Here is a 20,084-nt window from a genome sequence, read left to right as displayed (position 1 = left end):
CCAAAGTGCCATTAGTATGTCCTTTAATCCAATCCATCACAGTCGTGCCAAACATATTGAAATAGACCAGCATTTTGTGAGACAAAAGGTAGAAGAGAAAGAGATTGAATCTGAATTTGTTCGAACTACAGATCAAGTGGCGGATATATTTACAAAAGGATTGACAAAAGACAGATTTTGGATGTTAAAAGGCAAGTTGTTCATGGTTCAAGATCATGCACAACTTGAGGGAGGGTGAAAAGAAGTGTTTTCTCTGGTTACGGGTCATGGATCTGGAGATCCAGACCCGTGACATCCACTTCTCATTAATGGCATTGTGTAATATAAGTTATTGTAATGAGGGTATTTTAGTACCCTAATTTTGTAATCACATGTTAATATAAAGGAGTATACACAACAGCCGACCCTAACACAACAGGGTATCGGTTTCTCCCAACTTCTCTCTCCCTTTCTCTATCTCCCTCTCTGTTTCTCAACTCTCACGCGTGGAAGGACCTGGAGATTGAAAATCTGACAGAATTCACAACTCATAATATTAAGATTGGGCCATGTTCTTTAATTTTGATGTATCAAGCTTGTTTGCTTCATAGATATAGGCAACTCCTCTTCGCTAAAAGCTACCTTGGCAATGCCCTTTGTTGTGGTAGCATTGTAAGACTCGTGCATTAAAAAAAATTTGGATCCAGGTTGGATCCGAGTCACAGACCCCTCCCGTGGTCTACTTACCCCCCCCCCCCCCCCCCACAGGGGGGAGGTTTCTTTTTACGAAACGAGAACCCCCCTCTCCCCAGTTGCGTCGGCACACCGGATCGGTGCTGCTTCCCCCCCTCAGGTACACACATGCTCTCTCTTTCTCTTTCCCGTACCCCTCTCCTCTCCCAGGCTCTCCCCCTCTCGTTGATCTCCTTCATGGCAGCACCAATCAGGTGCTCCACTGTCACCATCGTCCCTCTCACCTTCTTCTTCCGGTGACCTCGTTGAAACACCTCCACCGCTGCCACCACCATACCCAGTCATTATCACCCCACCCACAACATGCCTCACCACTGCCTGAGGCTTGCCGGAAAGCCCTGGTGCCTCCCTACACTGATGCCCTTAGGTGTTGTCGGGCGCCTGTGACAGAGCCACCGACCTCCTCTCTGTTCCAGTGAGCAGGCCCACCACCGCGGGCCCTCGTTTCTGTCGAACTGGATCAGCTCACCAGCCCAGCCAGAGGCCACCCTGCCTCTCCTCCTTGTGAGAAATCAGATGTGGGAGTCACCTTACTATCGTAGCAAGAGATAGAGAGAGAGGTAAGAGGGAAGAGAGAAAAAAATGTTGGGCGGCAATGATGTCTTCTCCCCTTTCCATTGATATTTATATGTTGTACGAGTGGTACAATACAATACAATAGTACAATACAGTACAGTATGCTGTACAATACAGTACAATAGTACAATACAGTACAGTATGCTGTACAATACAGTACAGTAGTACAATACAGTACAGAAATATATTCATTTACATATACATATTTAACAGCCTCCCTCAAGTTGAGGATGATCTTCAATCATGCTCAACTTGCCCTTAAGTAACCAAAATTGATGACTAACCAATCCTTTAGTGAAGATGTCTGCTACTTGGTCTTCTGATCTGACATACGAAGCCTCAATTTCTTCTGTTTCAATCTTTTGTCTAACAAAATGCTGATCAATCTCAATGTGCTTCGTGCGACAATGATGAATAGGGTTAAAAGAAATATTAATGGCACTTTGATTATCACATAAAAGCAGAGAGGAAGAGATAGGTTCATTCAACTCTTGAAGAAGATGCCGTACCCAAGTGACATCAGCTGTCCCTGCTGCCATTGCCCTGTACTCTGCCTCAGTGCTGGATTTAGCAATGGCCTTTTGTTTCTTACTACTCCAAGTGACAATATTTGGGCCAATAAAAACACAATATCCTGAAACCGACCTACGCTCATCAGGGTTCCCACCCCAATCTGCATCACAATATGTAAGTAAACGTTGTCCTGTAGTGAAGCTTTCATCTTTGTGATAGAGCAATCCATCTCCAATAGTCCCTTTCAGATATCTGAGAATACGCTTAATACATTCCATATGACAATCAGTGGGAGCATGCATAAACTGAGATGCTTGATTTACAGCATAAGCAATGTCAGGTCTTGTAAATGTAAGATATTGCAACATACCAACAATGCGGCGATATAAAGTGGAATCATGATATAATTGGCCTTCTTTTGCACTAAACTTATGATTTAAGACAGATGGGGTGCTGAGAGGTTTACAATTAATCATACCAGTGGTGTGAAGAATGTCAAGAGTATACTTGTGTTGACTTAGAGTGAGTCGATCATCTTGTCTATCGACTTCAACTCCCAAGAAGTATCGCAATGGGCCTAAGTCCTTCATCTTGAATTTGGCCATGAGTAAAGACTTGACCAAGGCAATATGTGCATCATCACTCCCAGTGATAATGATGTCATCAACATATATAAGAACCCAAGTAGTAACATGATCATTCTTATACATAAATAAAGAATGATCAAGTATACTCTTAGAAAAGCCATGCTGCTGAATTTTCATGGAGAAACTCTCAAACCAAGACCGAGATGCCTGTTTTAAACCATAAAGAGACCTTCTCAATTTACAAACCCATGTAGCCGCATCATGTTCACTATATCCAGGAGGTTGCTCCATATACACCTCTTCCTTCAAGTCCCCATGTAGGAATGCATTCTTGACATCCAACTGGCTAAGAGACCAACCATGCTGAAGTGCCAAAGTGAGGATCACACGAATGGTGCCAATTTTGACAACAGGGCTAAAAGTTTCCTCATAATCTTGCCCATATTGTTGTGTGAATCCGCGTGCAACAAGGCGAGCTTTATATCTTTCAATGCTACCATCTGGTTTACGCTTGATCTTGTAAACCCATTTGGAACCAACATTTCTATCAACAGGTTGAGGAACAATATCCCATGTATGACATTCATGAAGTGCTGCCATTTCTTCGTTCATAGCTTCAACCCAAGCTCGAGAATGGGCTGCCTGATGGAAAGTAGACGGCTCTTTCTCTTTGGCCACATTGGTTAGAAACAACTGAAAGTCAAGAGAAAATTTGTTGTAACTAACCCAACGATGGATAGGATGCCTTTCACGTGTGGATCGTCGAAGAGGGGGAGCCTCGTGAGATGGAGTTGAAGGGGCTCCTCGACGGGCATAAACCAAACCTGAAAATCGTGAAGGTGCATCCTGGATGATGGAGTTGTCTGCTTCAAATTGAATTGGTTCATCAACAACAGGATCTCTGATAGAGTCATATAGCAAAGTATCACAAAGCCATGGATCATAAGTAGTTTGCTCATATACCTGAGAAGTATCACAAGTGCTGAAATGGTCATCATCAAAAACAACATTTCTAGACACCTTAATCTTACCCAAAATAGGATCATAACATCTATATCCTTTATACCCATCGGCATATCCCAGAAATCTGCACTGAACTGCTCTGTCCTGAAACTTGTTACGTAAAGAATGATCCACATGGACATAACAAATGCATCCGAAAGCATGCAAATCATCATAAGAAGGGTGAGAACCGTGAAGCAAATAATAAGGAGACTGATCTCCTAATAATTCCATAGGCAACCTGTTAATGATATGCACTGCAGTGTGAAAGGCCTCAGTCCAAAGAGAGAAAGAAATATCAATATTGTGCATCATACTTAACGCGGTTTCAACAATATGCCGATGCTTACGTTCTGCTACTCCATTCTGTTGTGGAGTGTAAGGACAAGAGGAGTTACGTGTGATGCCATGGTCCTTTAAATATTCACTAAAATCATGAGATATGTATTCTCCACCACCATCACACTGGAAATAAGTGATATTTGAATTGAAAAGGTTCTGAACAAGAGCATGGAATTGTTTGAAAAGTTTGAACACTTCAGATTTAGATTTCATAAAGTAAATCCAAGTGTAACGAGTGAAAGAGTCAAGAAATAACACATAATAACGAGAGCCAGATAGAAATGAAACAGGAGCTGGGCCCCAAACATCAGAGTGAATAATTTCAAATGGCTTGGAAGCTCTTTTATTGATACTTTGAAAGGGAAGTACATGACTCTTGCAGACATTACAACTAGGACACTTATGATCTAATTTGACTTTGGGAATAAAACCCTGAGAAGACAATTTGTCAAGGAACCCTTGACTACAATGACCTAACCGACGATGCCAAGAAACTGGCTTATTACATTGCATACCAGAAGAAGACTGACTCAAATAAGCAGGAAAAGATGGAGACACGGTAGATGACGTCTTCAAAGTCCCGGGGGCTGCTTCGAAGACGTACATGTTTCCGCGTCGTTCACCCTTAGCGAGCATCTTCTTGGTTCGAAGGTCCTTAAGACAAACAGAAGACGGAGTAAATTCCATGGATGAATTTGTTTCATCAACCAATTTAGAAACAGATAAAATGTTTTTCTCAATGGCAGGAGTGAGTAAGACATTTTTCAATGGTAGTGTAGATTGTGACAAAGAGAGAGGTGCATTTCCAGTATGAGAAATAGGGTGGTGGGAACCATCTCCCGTGACAATAGTGCCAGTGCCAATATAAGGAACCATGTTGGAAAGTTTACCTGCATCAGAAGTAACATGTGCGGCTGCTCCAGAATCAATATACCAAACTCCATCATCATTCTGACGCAAATTCATGTTGTTAAATGCAGTCATCAGAATTTGTTGCACATCATGTGGCAACCCTGCACTCTGTCCCTGATCAATACCCTGATGTGCTCGAAAATTTCCCTGCGGCTGCCCCTGAAACTGTCTAACATTCATCTGTCCAGCTCTTGGTCCTGGCCTCCCTGCCTTGTTGCGATTCTGTGGGTTGTGCCAACAATCTGCTTTCACATGGCCACGCTTGTTGCAATGGAAGCAAGTAGGGACACGGGTACCTCTAGTGGCAGGTGGAGCAGTAGGAGTAGGAAGGAGTCCTCTACGGCCCATATGAGCAGCAGGTGGACGAAATGAGGTAGACCCAGATGTAAACATGACAGGATGAGGATCATCAATAAGATGATCTTGAGTCAAACTAACTTCATACTGTAGGAGTTTGGCCTGTAAATCCTCAAAGCATGGAAGTGTAGAGGCAACCTGTAATGCAGTGCAAAACATACGATATTGGGGCCCAAGGCTTCCCAATACCTGCTGAACAACATCTCTGTCAGAAACAGGATATCCAATAGCGGTCAACTGATCAATGATAATTTTGATATCCCCTAGAAATTCAGTAATGGTCTTAGTTCCCTTTCGCATAGATTGGAACTGCCATTTCAGTTGAAGTGCACGTGATTCAGAAACCTGTGAATAAGAGTGAGCAAGATGTCTCCATAGTTCTGCAGCAGTAAAATGGTCAGAGATAGTTTGTAATATACGATCAGATAACGTGGCAGTCAAATAGGCAACCACAGATTGGTCCTTCTGAAACCAAACATCATACGCAGGATTTGGAATAGCAATGCAACTCACCTTCCCATCATTACCAGTTACCTCTTGCGTAATAGTCATAGGTGGGGCGGGTGATCCCCCATCCAGATGCCCGGAAAGACCATGACTTCGGATAAACGGCAGAATTTGGCGTTTCCAAAGTAAGTAGTTATCATGAGTTAATTTGTGAGAAACAAGTTGAGAAAGAAATCCAGGGCTGATTTTAGAATCCATAAGGAAGAAGATCAAAGATGAATCAAATAGCACGACAGAAATTCGTAGGTTGTACGGACAGAACCGTACGGACAGAAATTTTTGAGTTTTGGAAATCACGATTTTTTTTAGTTAATCGTGCAGAATGTACGATTTATCAACTATATTGCAAGAAATAGATAAGAAATCACAAGAAGTTTGAGAAAAGAGGCACTTTTGAGAAATGAGGGTTCCCAAATTTGGGGAAAACAGAAATTAGGGTTGATAAAATTGGGGATAACAGAATATGTAAGAAGGAAAAGATGCACGATATGAGGAAATGAAGAAACGACGTCGAAATATAGTGATTCAACGGAGAAACAACAGAGAAAAGATGAAAAAAAAAAACACTTTCCTTGAGAACGCCCAAAAACGCACGTCAAGGTCCTTAGGGGCCTTCCAGATGATCGTGATTACCACGCCCTTGGCTCTGATACCATGTGAGAAATCAGATGTGGGAGTCACCTTACTATCGTAGCAAGAGATAGAGAGAGAGGTAAGAGGGAAGAGAGAAAAAAATGTTGGGCGGCAATGATGTCTTCTCCCCTTTCCATTGATATTTATATGTTGTACGAGTGGTACAATACAGTACAATAGTACAATACAGTACAGTATGTTGTACAATACAGTACAGTATGCTGTACAATACAGTACAATACAGTACAAATACAGTACAGTATGCTGTACAATACAGTACAATACAGTACAGTAGTACAATACAGTACAGAAATATATTCATTTACATATACATATTTAACACTCCTCGGCGTCCCCTTCCTCTGCATGCGACCTCCCTCAAACCCTCTCGTATCTCCTCTTTTCAGTGAGCAAAAGCCCACCATCGGCGGCACCAGCCGGTGACACCATCGGCAACTACCTCTCCGTCGATACCCTCCTTGCGAGCTGCCCATATAACCACCACCATCACCATCGCAGGCCCTGCCGCGCCGCCTGACTCACAAGCCCTTCCCAATGGCCTCCCTTCGCTTCCTCTCTTGCACAGGAACTGAACCTGGCTCGGTTGGGTTCCAACCGAGCCTGCTCGGTTATGGGCTGGCCATTGCCTACGGTATCAATATTGAGCCCAACTCGGTCCCCGCCTTGAATCGAGCCTATAAAACCCTCATTTTTTCGAAAAAAATAAATAAATTTAAACCCGGGTCAAACTCGGACCCGTAATCCATTAGGGTTATAAGCGGTTATCGTGAGGGTTTTAAACCCTCGCCTTTTTCTTTTCTCCCCCCGTAGCCGCCTCGTTTCCCTCCTCTCCTTCCTCACTGGAAAAGGAAACCCTGTTGGGGTTTCCCGTTTCGCCCCATCCGATCCCTCTTTAAAATCGCAGAGAGGAGGGAGGGTTTTCTCACCCCTGCACTCCTCCCCTCCCTCTCGGCTCTGCCCTCTCCGTGTGCGATGCCAGTCGATGACAACGCTGCCTCCCTCACGTCTCGCTCGTTACCGTTGTCACCACCTACAACCTCTCAGGTACACCTCCATCTCTCTCTCGCTCCCGGCATGCGATTGCACCCCGGTGCCGACGACCTCCCAGGGGAGCCAGATGCCGACGCTCATCGACTCTCAAGTAACCCCCTTACCCTTCTTCTCTTCTTCCTCTGTTTCTTCGTCTTCTTCCATCCTTCCTTTGTCTGACAAAGGGTCAGCAGGAGGCCGACGCCCCCCTGTCGCACCCTCCTTTTCTCTCTGTGTCGCCAGAGGGCCGGCAGTCCCCTATCGTGGCCCCTCTCTCCCTGGGCTCCCTGTTGGAAGGGGAGGGGTTGAGCCCCTCCCTGCGCCCTCCCTTTCTGTTGCTGGCAGGCAGGGGCTCGCCCCCTGCCGCCTCTCACTTTTCAGGCAGGCAGGGGCTTGCCCCTGCTGCCCTCCTATTTTTGGTTGTGCCCCTGCCACCTTTTGGTTTCTGGCAGGCAGGGGCTCGCATTCTGCCCTCTCTCGATTTTCGGCAGGCAGGGGTTCACCCCCTGCCGCCTCTCAATTTTCGATTGGTAGGGGCTCGCCCCCTGCCACCTCTGATTCCGACAGGCAGGGATGACGCCCCCTCCTGCCTCTCAGTTCTCGGTAGGCAGGGGCTCGCCCCCCTGCCGCTTCTGTAATTTCAGCAGGTAGGGGCACGCCCTTGTCGCCTCCCTTTTTCGGCCGGCCGGCAGGGGCAATGCCCCTGCCTGATTCCCCCCATTTCGGTAGGACCAACGGGGGCTCTGCTTGTCTGTCCGGAGCAGTTAGTACACGTCACCTTGTGTTGGGACTTGGCAAGCTCGAATCTCAGTGGTATAGTTGTATAGCTGGTAGGGGTTTGCTTAACCTCAGCCTTTGGGTTAGCCAGTCAGGTCTGGGCTCGCCAGGTTGCCGAGACCACACATGTCGCCCCTACTTCCACTGCATGGGGTCAACCCTGACTCGGTCAAAACTTTCTGTATGTTAATTATCACCTTTATTTGTTTACAGATTTGCGCAATAGAGCACGCTCGCCCCCGCGTCAATTTTGAGGTACGGGTCTCTTCTTTTGACATAAGTGAGAAATCCATGGTAAAAGAGTAGATCTATGTGATCACTCTAAGATATACGAAAGAGGATCTATGGATCCCTTTCCATGCATGCGTTTTTGACTCTTTTCATCTTTAAAAAACAAAAATTCTATACATATTTATTTCTGTGCTAGAACAGAATTTTTAAGTAATACATGTACATCCGTTTAATGCCTAGTTCTCGTGAGAATCGGTTCCTATGGGTGAATCATGTCATAGACTGAATAAATACATGAAACTGTATGTTGAAATCGTGGTGTATGCATGGTATTTTACAGAAAAAAAATGTGTGTAATAATGTGCTTGCTGAAAACATTGAATACATATGCATTGTAGAATAAGCATACACAAGTGGCTTAGTGATTCTGTTAGACTTATAAACGTGCATGTGATTTGTTTTGGATGCTGTCATATGTGAATGTAACCATGTTTAATCTCTGCATATTTAAGCCTTAAATCTGTAAAAACTTGTATGTGCAACCTTGAGAATAATTACAGTGTGTTATGGAACCTTGCATGATACATGTATAGTTGTTTCTGAAAAGAATTTTATTTTAAATGTTTTGTGCCTGGGCTGGAGCTGAGCCTCAGCCCACTGGCAGTCGGCTGGGTGGGTGTAAACCTTCTTAAAAAAAAAATCTGGGTATTCAGTTATGCTTTTTACTTTTTTTCCAGACTTGTTAATCAAATTAAAATTGGCCTGTTGTGTACAAAAGAATGAGGTTTGGTTTCGTATGCTTGGAATTGATACGATATGCATTAGCAATATACTATCTCAAGTGATTCCAAGTGCTCGTGTACATTTAAAAGAACGAGCCTAGTCATGTGATTATTTTCCAGATTTTTGCTAAGTATGGTGAACTTAATCTGATGAATGGAGTTCTTCTTCTGCTTTAGTTTGAATTTAGCATGTTGGATATGAATGCATGCCTGTTAACATGTTATTGCAAAGTTTGTTTTGGTACAGGTGCATACATGATATGAATGTGTGCAGCCCTGAAATTCAATTTCTAGATCCGGGTTATGTTCATGTGTGTGGATGTTAACACATGTTATGAATGAAAAGTTTCATATGCCTACATTTATGGGACATGTTTAATTATCGTGCATTTATGGATTTGTTTCAATTGCATGTGCATATATGAAATCGATGTGTGTTTGGTATGTACAATCCTGCATAAATGTTCTCATGTACTTATGAATCATGAATGAATGCATATGTTAAGTGATTTCATGAAAGTAATTTCACATGGAAGGTGAACACATGCATATGACTGTGGTAGCTCATGCACATTGATAAATTGGTATGAATGAATGTGCATTTGGAATCATGTTGGTATCGTTGCATGAATTGCTTATTGTTATGATTTTTGCATATGGTGCATCGATGATCGAAATGAATCATCGTAGTCCTGAAGACCCTTGACCTTTGATTCGCTCTTTATTTACTTTTAATTGCATCGCAAAAATCACATTAATTTTGATTTTACTATATTGCACTGTTGTATGTGTTTCCACGGGCAGGAGTCCCATGATGGTTCTCGCAGGGGTAGATGCGAGCTTTTGCCCTTGTTTTTGCATGCCGAATTACAAAACTTAATAATTGGCATTTAAATAAAAAATAATAAAAAAAGAACAGTGTAATGTATAAACTGAGATCTCCCATCGGAAGAATGAGCATCTTAGAGGTTCGGTTTTGGGAGACCACGAGGATACAAAAACTCCGTGTGCTTTACTTTGACCCCTGAACCCGATATTGAGGTTCTTTCTCTTGGCCAGGGTTTTAGGGAGAGTATGCCACTTTACTTGGTGGCGGTGTCTTCGACACAGTTGTTGTTTTGGTATACCAAGGAAGTGACACTTGTGAGCGTGGAGTGTCCCCGACATTAGATGTGGAGGTTTAATGTTTCGAAGGTGATTCAGTTGAGGACTAAGTTTGGAACCCAGTAATAAAATATAACTTGTGTGTTAAGCTACTCTGCGAACCTAACTTGACATCGAGAAAATTGTACCCGCTTAGTGTATCCGCGGACAACGATAATTAAAAAGATGAACTTAAATTGTATGCATTTAATAGGACATGCATCTTTTATCTGTTCCCTTAATTGTTACATGTTGGTGGATGCATGATGCTTAAGTTTTAATGCATGTTAAATATACTGCTTACTTACATTGTGATTCCTGTTATTGATTTATGTTTTTCATGTTTAATAAATGTTTCATATTGCATGAATGCTTAATTGAATTATGTAATTGTCATAATTGTATTCCTTTGAATTATTGCATGAAATCGTATCTGTGTTCTTTATACTCATTTATTTCATTAGAGGGATCCATACTCAAAATTCTTTGGATTTCTGACCCCCTATTTCTACGGTTTTTCGCAGTTGCAGGTGATCAGTGAAGCGACTGACTTCTGGGAGAGTCACGGGTGTCACACACTTGCTAAACAGATCACAGAGGGACAGCGTGGCTCAGTCTTTTTTCTTATTTACTTTTATATTATTAAAATAACTCTGATATGTCTTTTGTAATTATTGTTAGATATTCTTTCTTTCATGATTAAAATACAATAAGTTGTTATGGTTTGGGATGCTAAGTGTAAGCTCTACCGTGGTTGGTTGTTTTATCCAATTGAGAGTGGAACTGTAAAGGCCTCGGGTTTCTGAGAAGATTTTCGCTATGGTTAAAAAAAAATCTGCATTTTTAAGGGGTATGAGTTGGGGTCGTTACAGAGCCCAACCCGGTTCTGTCAGCAGGTCCTGTCTTGTTTGGGGACCAAACCTGGCTTGGCCTGATAGCTGAGCCCTCTGTGTCCCCTGTCCTTTTGCTGCACTCGAGCAACAACAACTTTTAGTGCTGCTGTTGTCTTGAGTCTGGTCGAACCATGCCGAGCTCGGCTACCACCGAGCGCAGCCCGAGTCGGTCCCGTATCTTTAGTTGACTCATGTGCATCGAGGTTGACTCGATTTCACCTTATCAGCTAGTCGGTCTGCTTGCCTGTTCAGGTGCCGCCAAGCTGGGATCAGCTAGCACCGAGCCCAACTTGGTCCGGTCGGCTCTAATTGGGTTCGGGTTTCACCTCTGCGACACAATCATCATCACGATAAGGTTTTAATGCCATCCTTTATGCAGCGCAATATAATCCTTTTAACGGTCTACATTGGCACAACGGACATAACACATTTACCAAGGCATGAGTTGTAACTTATATATATATATATATATATATGTTTTTAACTCAAGGATGCAATTTTGCGTATTCTTGTTCATTTAAAATTATGTCATTTACTTTGTCACTGCGTTATAATGTGCATAGGCTACTGCTTACAAAGTTTATTTAGCCGATGTACAGTTTTATACATCGTGCATAACTTGTGCAATTTATTTAGTTGTACGGTTTCATACATAATGTGCACAGGTTACTGCTTACACAGTTTATTTAGCCGATGTACGGTTTCGTACATCGTGCATACAACAACAAACAACAACAACTACTACGCCTTCATCCCAAAACAATTGGGGTCGGCGATATGAACCAACAAAGAAAATCATTCTGGGTCTTCCACATGAATCCTTCTCCTCCAATTTATTTAGTTGTACATTGTGCATAACTTATGCAATTTATTTAGCCGTTGTACGGTTTTGTACATCGTACATCACTTATGTAATTTATTTATCTGTTGTACAGTTTTGTACATTGTACATCGCTTATGCAATTTATTTAGCTGATGTACAGTTTCGTACATCGCGCATCACTTATGCAATTTATTTAGCTCGATGTGTGGTTTTGCACAGCGGGCCTTGCTTTATGTCATTTACTTTGCCGTTGCGTTGTAATGTGTACAGGCTTATGTTTCAATATATATGTATTATATATATAACTAACTTTATAAAGTGCGTAGTTTTGTGTACTCCTGTCCACTTTATATCACACCTGCATATATTTAAAGATGCAGATTTGCGCATTCTCGCCAAGTTTCTGTTTTTAAAAAAGATTTTACATGTGAGATTTCAAGTTCGTATTATTTGTTGTCTCGAAAAGCAAAACAAGTATTTGGTATTTGCGTTTTCGCAACTAAGTTTTTTTCTCAAAACTGCGTAATGAAAAGGCTTCGACTACGTAGCCATAGGTGGTACATACGTTCGGTCCTTCTCTTTGGTATCCGAAATGACTCGGATATTTTCCGGTCTAAAGCACAGAATATTGAAATTTCTAAATAAAAGTTGGGGTTTCTTTCTGAAAAATCAATATCCCTTTCATCGTAGTGGTACTATCAGACATGCACGACATGTTAGTACTACGATGATTGGATGGGAGGTTTAAGGTAACCTCGTAGCGTGAAAATGCACGATGATTAAAGGAAAATCACATAAATGATGATGATCGCCTTCACAGGCAAGATACTTAATTTGGTTTGAAAGACCAGAGCATGTAGAATGGGTCGTCAGTTAAAATAGAACCTGACATATCCATTCGTCTTTTTTATTTTGTCAAGAGAGAGAATGAGATTGTACAAAAACTCTGATGAACAGGTTGTTAATAACTACGCTCCTCGAGTAGCAATGACTTGGTGTCTCCGGTCATCGAAGTTAGGGAACCAGGATACAAAAAATTATCTTAGGTAGTAGGTCCTAATGATTTCTACAGAAGTATGGATGCATTCTCTTGAACAAATGGCCTCTAAAAAATTCTCTCTCAGTCATTGGCCGTCCTCTTAGGAGCAGACTCAGTTAGTTGTCCAGAATATTAAAATACATAGAATAACAAACCTCCGGGCAATCTTAGTTGTTTCTACATTTTTTCTATACGTATCCTCATAACAGGTAATTATCGAAACAAGATTATCATGCTTATTTTGCTTATTCTGAACTGACATCACTAAAGGAACAATGTATATGTTAGTCTTGTTCTGAATTTTGATATCTATGCACCTACCAGATTTTTATAAGTGTGACCCGTTTTATGGGGTACATGTGATGATTAGGTCGGTACAACAGGCGATTGTGTGATTACGTGATGATATCAAGATCTCATTCTTTCTCTGATGTTTCGTTCCTGAGCACGTTTTGTAATTTTGCATAAAGGTTTACTTTTGAAATTCCTCTTTTGTATAAACTTTGATGATCAAAAACTTTTTTTTTGACTCTATGTGGTTTCAATGCTTATATGGAGATACAAATCTATTGTGTAAAGGAAAGTTCGCCTGTAATGCACTCAAAGTCCGTTGACTTGTTATTTCAAATACTATTTTTTCACTGAATTGCCATTTTAAACTCTGAAAAAGGATTGATTACAAAGCATTTAAATTTCTCCTAAAAGATTACAAGTTCAGGATTTTGGGGCGTTACATGCATCCAAGGCCATCCTGATGTCCTGTTGTTGAGGAGCACATTGGTGAAGTGGTAGTTTTCTTCTTTCCCTTTTGATGGCTGTCATGGTTTTTCTCAGCATTGTATGAAATCTTGAATTACACCGATACTGTTCACTTGGTTGCTCAAGAAGATATCCCCCTTTGATGGGGCCATGTTGGTATTGGGAATGGATCAATATTTGGAAGAGCAGATCAGAGCAGTCATCATAGTATAAGAATGTGAGAAAGTAGATAGAAATTGCATCTGAAATATACAGACGCAAGTTAATGGAAGACCTTGCTTCATTCACGCTGCTAATTTACAATACATAACAATGCAAATACCAAATACAAAATTGATACCTCTTCCTATTATGTCCATGATGCATAGCTTCTAACTTTGAGGAGTTTTGAGAGCAAAAATTTGTATGAATTTTGTTTCTCTCATTCAGTGTAAGCAGATGCAGTAAACTAATAGTGCCTGTATTGACTAGCTCTTTCTTTTTGTTTGTCACTGCCATCTAGGCTACCCTTTGTATTCTTTGTCAATCTCACCTTTATAAATCCTTAATCACTTGCAATAGCTGCAACAACTCTCACATGAACATACATCTGCATGTTCTTCTGCACACGTGTCCATGTTCATGGTAACTAAGAAAATCAAGAAACCAGCATAAGTGAATCCCCATAAGTTGGCTCATGTGGCTTTGGTTTCCCTTTTTTTTTCCTTTATCTGTCAGGGAGGCTGGGAAAATGATGAAGAGATGGATGAGGCAGCCCAACGAGAGGCATTGGAAGAAGCTGGAGTCCGTGGAGACATAATGGTGATAATTTTTCAATTGAAATTTATGCATGTGTGCCAATTTCACCTCCCAACTTATTTGTAACCATCATGCTTTGTCATTTATCTTGTTGATTCTTGAGCTGGTTAGTGCTATTTTATTCTGCTGTCTTTTATAGTTCTTGGATGCATTGACTTGATTTGCATTTATATCGTTATTAAACTTAGTGGTTGTGCATACCTGATTCTTCTGTGGAATTTTAGATTGGAAGATCATTGGTTGTGGACCATGATAATGTAAGCAATTACAATTTTTTTCACTTTCACAGATATTTTGAGCTCTCTCTGCTTGTATACTGTCCAAATTGCTACCTCTTAAGACTTATGTACTATATGTAATTACTCTATGTATACTACCCCCTTTATTATGAAGTCTTATGTACATTGTACAGTTGTAAGAGGTAGTTTAGTCACTTCTTTTCTTTCTTGTTGCTCTATTTTGTTCTCTTATAAAGGGGGTCGACTGTATTGTATTGGAATATCATTTTGGAGATAATAAAGTTAAACCACAACATGCAGTGTCACTCTCTCTCCCTCTTGTGTGCCTTTAACAAGTTGAGCTCCAGTTGAAGATTTAACATGGTATCAGTGCCACGTTCAAGCTGTTAGAGGATTGAGTGTGTGAAGGACAGAAGTCTTGGAGAACGTGATGCACGGCAGCCCTTGCAGTACGAATATCAGAGTCAAACTTGTTTGAGGTGACATTCAGATGGATGCTGATTTTAGAAGCTGACCCAAACAAAAATCACACGATTTGGTGGAATATTGGAATTATGATTTTTCAATATTTTTCTGAAAATCGCCCCTCATAGTGTGGAGATTTGGGGATTTCGTAGATTGTGACCAAATCGGCAAGTTTGAAGCTCTAAGATTGGTTATGTTCAGGTCGTTTTTGCCCTAGAAAACTTTTAGAAGAGGTTTGGTGGGCTGTTGTGGTGATTTGGAGGAGTTTTGTTGTGGTTTTGGTGGGTTTCTATGCAGCAGTAACAAGCAGCACGTGTTGTTGCTTTGTGGTGATCCGTCTGATCACTTTGCTTTGCTGAAAAAGGTTGTAATCTGGTCGTTTTCACCCTAGAAATTTGTTAAAAGAGTTTTAGAGAGTTAATGTGGTAATTTGGAGGAGTTTTGTCAAGTTTTGGCATTCCCAAGTGTGGGGGTAACCGTGTTTTTTCTGCTGTTGCACTTTGTTTTGAATCTTGGACTGCTTGAAGTGTGTTACTGTTGCAGCTGGTCAGTATTGGTGGTGTTTGGTCTTTGTGTCTCGTGTATAGTTTGAGTTGTGTGCGATATGGAAAGGGAAGGAATCCAGATTATTCCAGTAAAACTGGATGGAACAAATTATGCATATTAGGCTGATTTTATGACAACAATAATAGTAGAGCAAGGTCTTGGAAGATATTTGGATGGCTCACAGGTGAAACCCAAGCCTATTAGTGTTGATTTTGATAAAGCTATAGAGGAATGGGTCATAAATAATGCAAGGGTCAAAGCATGAATTTTGGGTTCAATGGAACAAAGAATAACTAAGAATCTTTCAAAATTTCAAGAGGGCAAGGAGGCGTACCTCAAAGAAGAAAATTGGGCAAGGCATTATCAGCTTACTCAAGAATTGAGGAGTATACGACAAGGATGTAAGTCAATTGAAGAATTCTATTATGATATGCAAAGAACTTGGGATGTTCTTACTCTTATGGAGGGTCAAATGAAAAGTGTTGAAAATGTGAGTCATGTGCTTATGTCAAACTTGTTTGGGCCTTCTTGACCAGTATAAGGAAACTGATAGGGTCATTGAGTTTCTCATGGTGCTCAGACCAGAATTTGATGGAACTAGGAGTGATATCTTGCATCGTTCTCATTTGCCCTCACTTACCAGGGTCGTAGCTGAATTGATAGCAGAAGAGACCAAGATGAAATCTCTTAAAACTTATTCATCTGGTGATAGTGTTATGGCAATTTCTCGGCAGTCAGGTGGTAGATTTGGTAGCAGAGGTGGTGGTAGAGTTGGAGGAAGAGATGATTTGAGTGTTGGAGGGAGAGGTGGTCTTAGTGCCATTCAATGTCACTATTGAAAAAAAATTGGTCATATGAAAAATTATTGTCCAGTTTTCAAGAAAAAGAAATGAGTCTATACAGCACCTTCTGATGGTGAGGGATTTAAGCCCAAGGATGAGCATATCGACAGTAGTACTCTATCTGGTGGTATTTGTAGAACAAGACCTTCAGAATCCTTAGGCAGTGGTTAGCTTCAGTTATTGGAGATGGCACAACAACAAATGCAACAACAGATTCAACAATTACAATTGCTTGCCCAATCAACCATAGCTCCTTTCACTTCTACTTTTTCTTCTTCTAGTATTGTTTTTTCATGTATCTCTAGCTATGCTTTTGGTTGGTTAATAGACTTTAGGACATCATGTCTTATGACATCCCATGAGACTATTCTAACCAACTGTAAGGCTTGCAATGATAATTTTCATACTGCTGATGGCTCTTCTATGTCTGTCTCAAAAGTAGGTTTCATTACTTTTGATTCCTGTCCTAGTAGTAAGATAAATCTTTCTCAAGTTTACCATGTTCTATCCCTTGCCATAAATCTTATCTCTGTTGGACAAATTACTAAACAGAATCTTAATGTTTCTCTTCCCTTGGTTGTGTGATGCAGAGAGTCGGTTGTCAGGGAAAAAGATTGGGATTGACCATAGAAGGGGAGACTTGTACTACCTGGACTGGATCGATATGAGTGAGCAGAGTAATCCAAGTGTCAGAATGGGAGTTGTTACAAATCAATTAGTTTTGTGTCACCAAAGATTGGGTCATATGTCCAGCTCTAGGTTGCAAAAGTTGGTGTCTTCAAGAAATTTTTATAAGTCAAAATTAGTTATATTAAGTCATGTCAAAGACTGTGAAAGTTATAGGTTGACAAAGGGTCATGCTTTGTCATTTGGGTCTAGTATTGGAGAAACAAAAAGTTCTTTGATCTAGTATATTATGATGTATGGAGTCCTTCACCTGTTTTGTCGAAAGGATGATCATCATATTTTGTTACTTTCATAGATGATTATACGAGATATACCTGGTTATACTTTATGAAAAATAGAAGTGAATTTTTTGGTATCTTTAAGAACTTTTGTACTATGATTGAAAATCAGTTTGCTACCAAGATTAAGAAATTGAGAACAAACTCTGGCAATTAATATGTAAGTTGTGTATTCAAAGAGTTCTTCTAGGAGAAAAGTGTTTTGTATCAAAGATCTTGGTCTTACACTCTTGAGTAAAATGGAGTGGTTGAATGAAAAAATGGGCATATCCTTGAAAAAGCAAGAGCACTTCTTTTTGGAGGTGAAATACCCAAAGTGTTTTGGGCAGATGCAGTTTAACTAAGTATTTATCAGATAAATCGTATGCCCTCTAGTGTGCTTAATGGTATATCTCCCTTTCAAAAGCTGCAGATTTCAAATTATGATGTGATGAAAGTGTTTGGGTATATATGTTTTGTTTTGTTGCCTGATAGATATACAAATAAGTTGTCTCCTAAAATCGTTAAGTGTTGCTTTCTTGGTTTTGCTACTGGTCAAAAGGAATACAAGTGCTATGATCCTGTTGGGAAGAAGGTGTGGGTATCTCGACATGTTATTTTTGATGAGAACATTATATTTCAGTCAGCATGAAAGAAAGACCATAAATGAATCAGTCCTGTCATTCTTTGTTCCATTTGGTGAAAAAAAGTGTAAATGAAAGGGTGGAGATTCAAGGAGAGCAAGTTCAGTCTAGAGAGGGTTGGTATGGACAAATTTACTCAAGAATACAAGAAAATGTGATTGAAATTCCTTTTATGGATCAAGTGGAGGAACATCAAAAAAGAAAAGAAGAGGTCAATTCTAATTCTATTCCCGTGTTAGCTGAAATCGGCCACCAAATTTTAGAGTCTTTATCTTCCCTACTTCTTTTCCATCAGGTACGTAGAAACTCTAGGACCTTGATTCGTCCTTCTCGTTTTGTATCCTATGAGTCATTCTCTCCTCAACATCATGCATTCTTAACATTAATTCATTCTTATGTAGAGCCTGAGTCTTATATAGAGGCAGCAAGAAAAGAATAGTAGCTAAGAGCTATGGTTGATGAAATCAATGCACTTGAGAGGATGCAGGCATGGGAACTGGTAAAACCTCCACTAGGAAAGAATATTGTTGGGAGCAAATGAGTTTATAACATAAAAACAAAAGCAGATGGATCCGTTGAAAGATACAAAGCAAGATTAGTAGCTAAGGCTTACAGAGTCAGTGATTTAGAATTGATTTTGCTGAGACGTTTGCTCTTGTAGCGCATATGACAATTATTCAAACATTGCTTGCAGTGGCTATATTCGGACAGTGTAATCTGTGACAGTTAGATGTTAAGAATGCCTTCTTGAATGGAGATTAGGAAGAAGTATGTATGAACATTTCACAGGGTTACTTAGATCTTGAAGGAAGAGTTTGCATACTTCGTAGAACATTATATGAACTCAAATAAGCACCTCGAGCTTGGTTTGAGAAGTTTAGTTCAACAGTGAAGTCTTTTGGTTTTGAGCAAAGTCATTATGATCTTGCCCTGTTTGTATCTTCTTCCGCACATGGAAAATGAATATCACTTCTTTATGTAGATGATATGATAACTCACAGGTGATGACATTGAAAAAGTTAAGGAGATCAAGGAAAAGTTGACTACAATGTTTGAGATAAAAGACTTGGGGTGTTTGAAATATTTTCTTGGCCTTGAGATAGCATACTCACTAAGATGATTGTACTCATCTCAACATAAATATGCTATAGACTTAGTGGTGAAGGCAAGGCTGGTGGATGAAGTCAAAAGAGTTAACTCTCCTGTGGAAGCAAATTTGAAAATAAGTGTCACAGATGGTGTTGCGTTAGAAGATCCTATTGTGTACAGGAAATTAGTTGGAAGCCTCATTTACTTGCTATTATCCTGGCCAGATATCACCTATGCAGTTCATGTAGTGAGTCATTCTATGAGTGCTCCTAGGACAGTTTATTTAGCTGCAATTCTAAGGATCATTAGATATGTAAGAGACACAATGCACTATGGTATGCTATTTTCATCTTCATCAGATACTGTGTAAAGAGCCTTTTGTAATGCTGATTTTAGAGGTTCTACTTCAGATAAGATTCCTACTACTGGCTTTTGTATTCTTCTTGGAAGCTCTTTGATTTCATGGAAAAGCAAGAAGCAGCAGAGAGTTGCCCTTTCCACAGCGAAAGCTGAGTACGGAGCTATGACTCAAGTCACTGCTGAAATCATTTGGATACGATGGTTGCTAAAAGAATTGGGGATCTCCAGTGAGGACAAGACTTAGCTATATTGTGACAATATGAGTGCTATCCATATCGCAAGGAATCCAGAATTTTGTGAGTGAACTAAATACATTGAAATAGATTGTCACTATACAAGGAGGGCCTATGAAGATGAAATTATTGCTTTAGAACACATGAACTCAAAGAATCAGTTAGCAGATGTGTTTACAAAACATCTTACTTCTTATTTCAATTCCTTTCCTCCGAAAGTCAGAAATGATTCCGTTGCATCATCCCAAGTTTGAAGTGGAGTGTTA

The 20,084-nt window shown here is 40.5% G+C and overlaps 1 protein-coding gene across 1 annotated transcript in view; it reads left to right on the top strand.

Moving 5' to 3' along the window:
• LOC149814756 (nudix hydrolase 16, mitochondrial-like) overlaps nucleotides 1-20,084 on the top strand; it is a 32,411-nt gene that overhangs the window by 10,364 nt on the left and 1,963 nt on the right. The window contains exon 3 of the mRNA XM_089989924.1: nucleotides 14,376-14,459. Within this exon, the coding sequence (XP_089846050.1) occupies nucleotides 14,376-14,459 (84 nt within the window). The remainder of the gene's footprint in view (nucleotides 1-14,375; nucleotides 14,460-20,084) is intronic.

Source organism: Nuphar pumila, chromosome 15 (genome assembly GCF_984573655.1).
Source record: "Nuphar pumila chromosome 15, dmNupPumi1.hap1.1, whole genome shotgun sequence".
In the NCBI taxonomy this organism is placed as follows: domain Eukaryota; kingdom Viridiplantae; phylum Streptophyta; class Magnoliopsida; order Nymphaeales; family Nymphaeaceae; genus Nuphar; species Nuphar pumila.
This window is presented reverse-complemented; position numbering and strand designations above follow the sequence as displayed.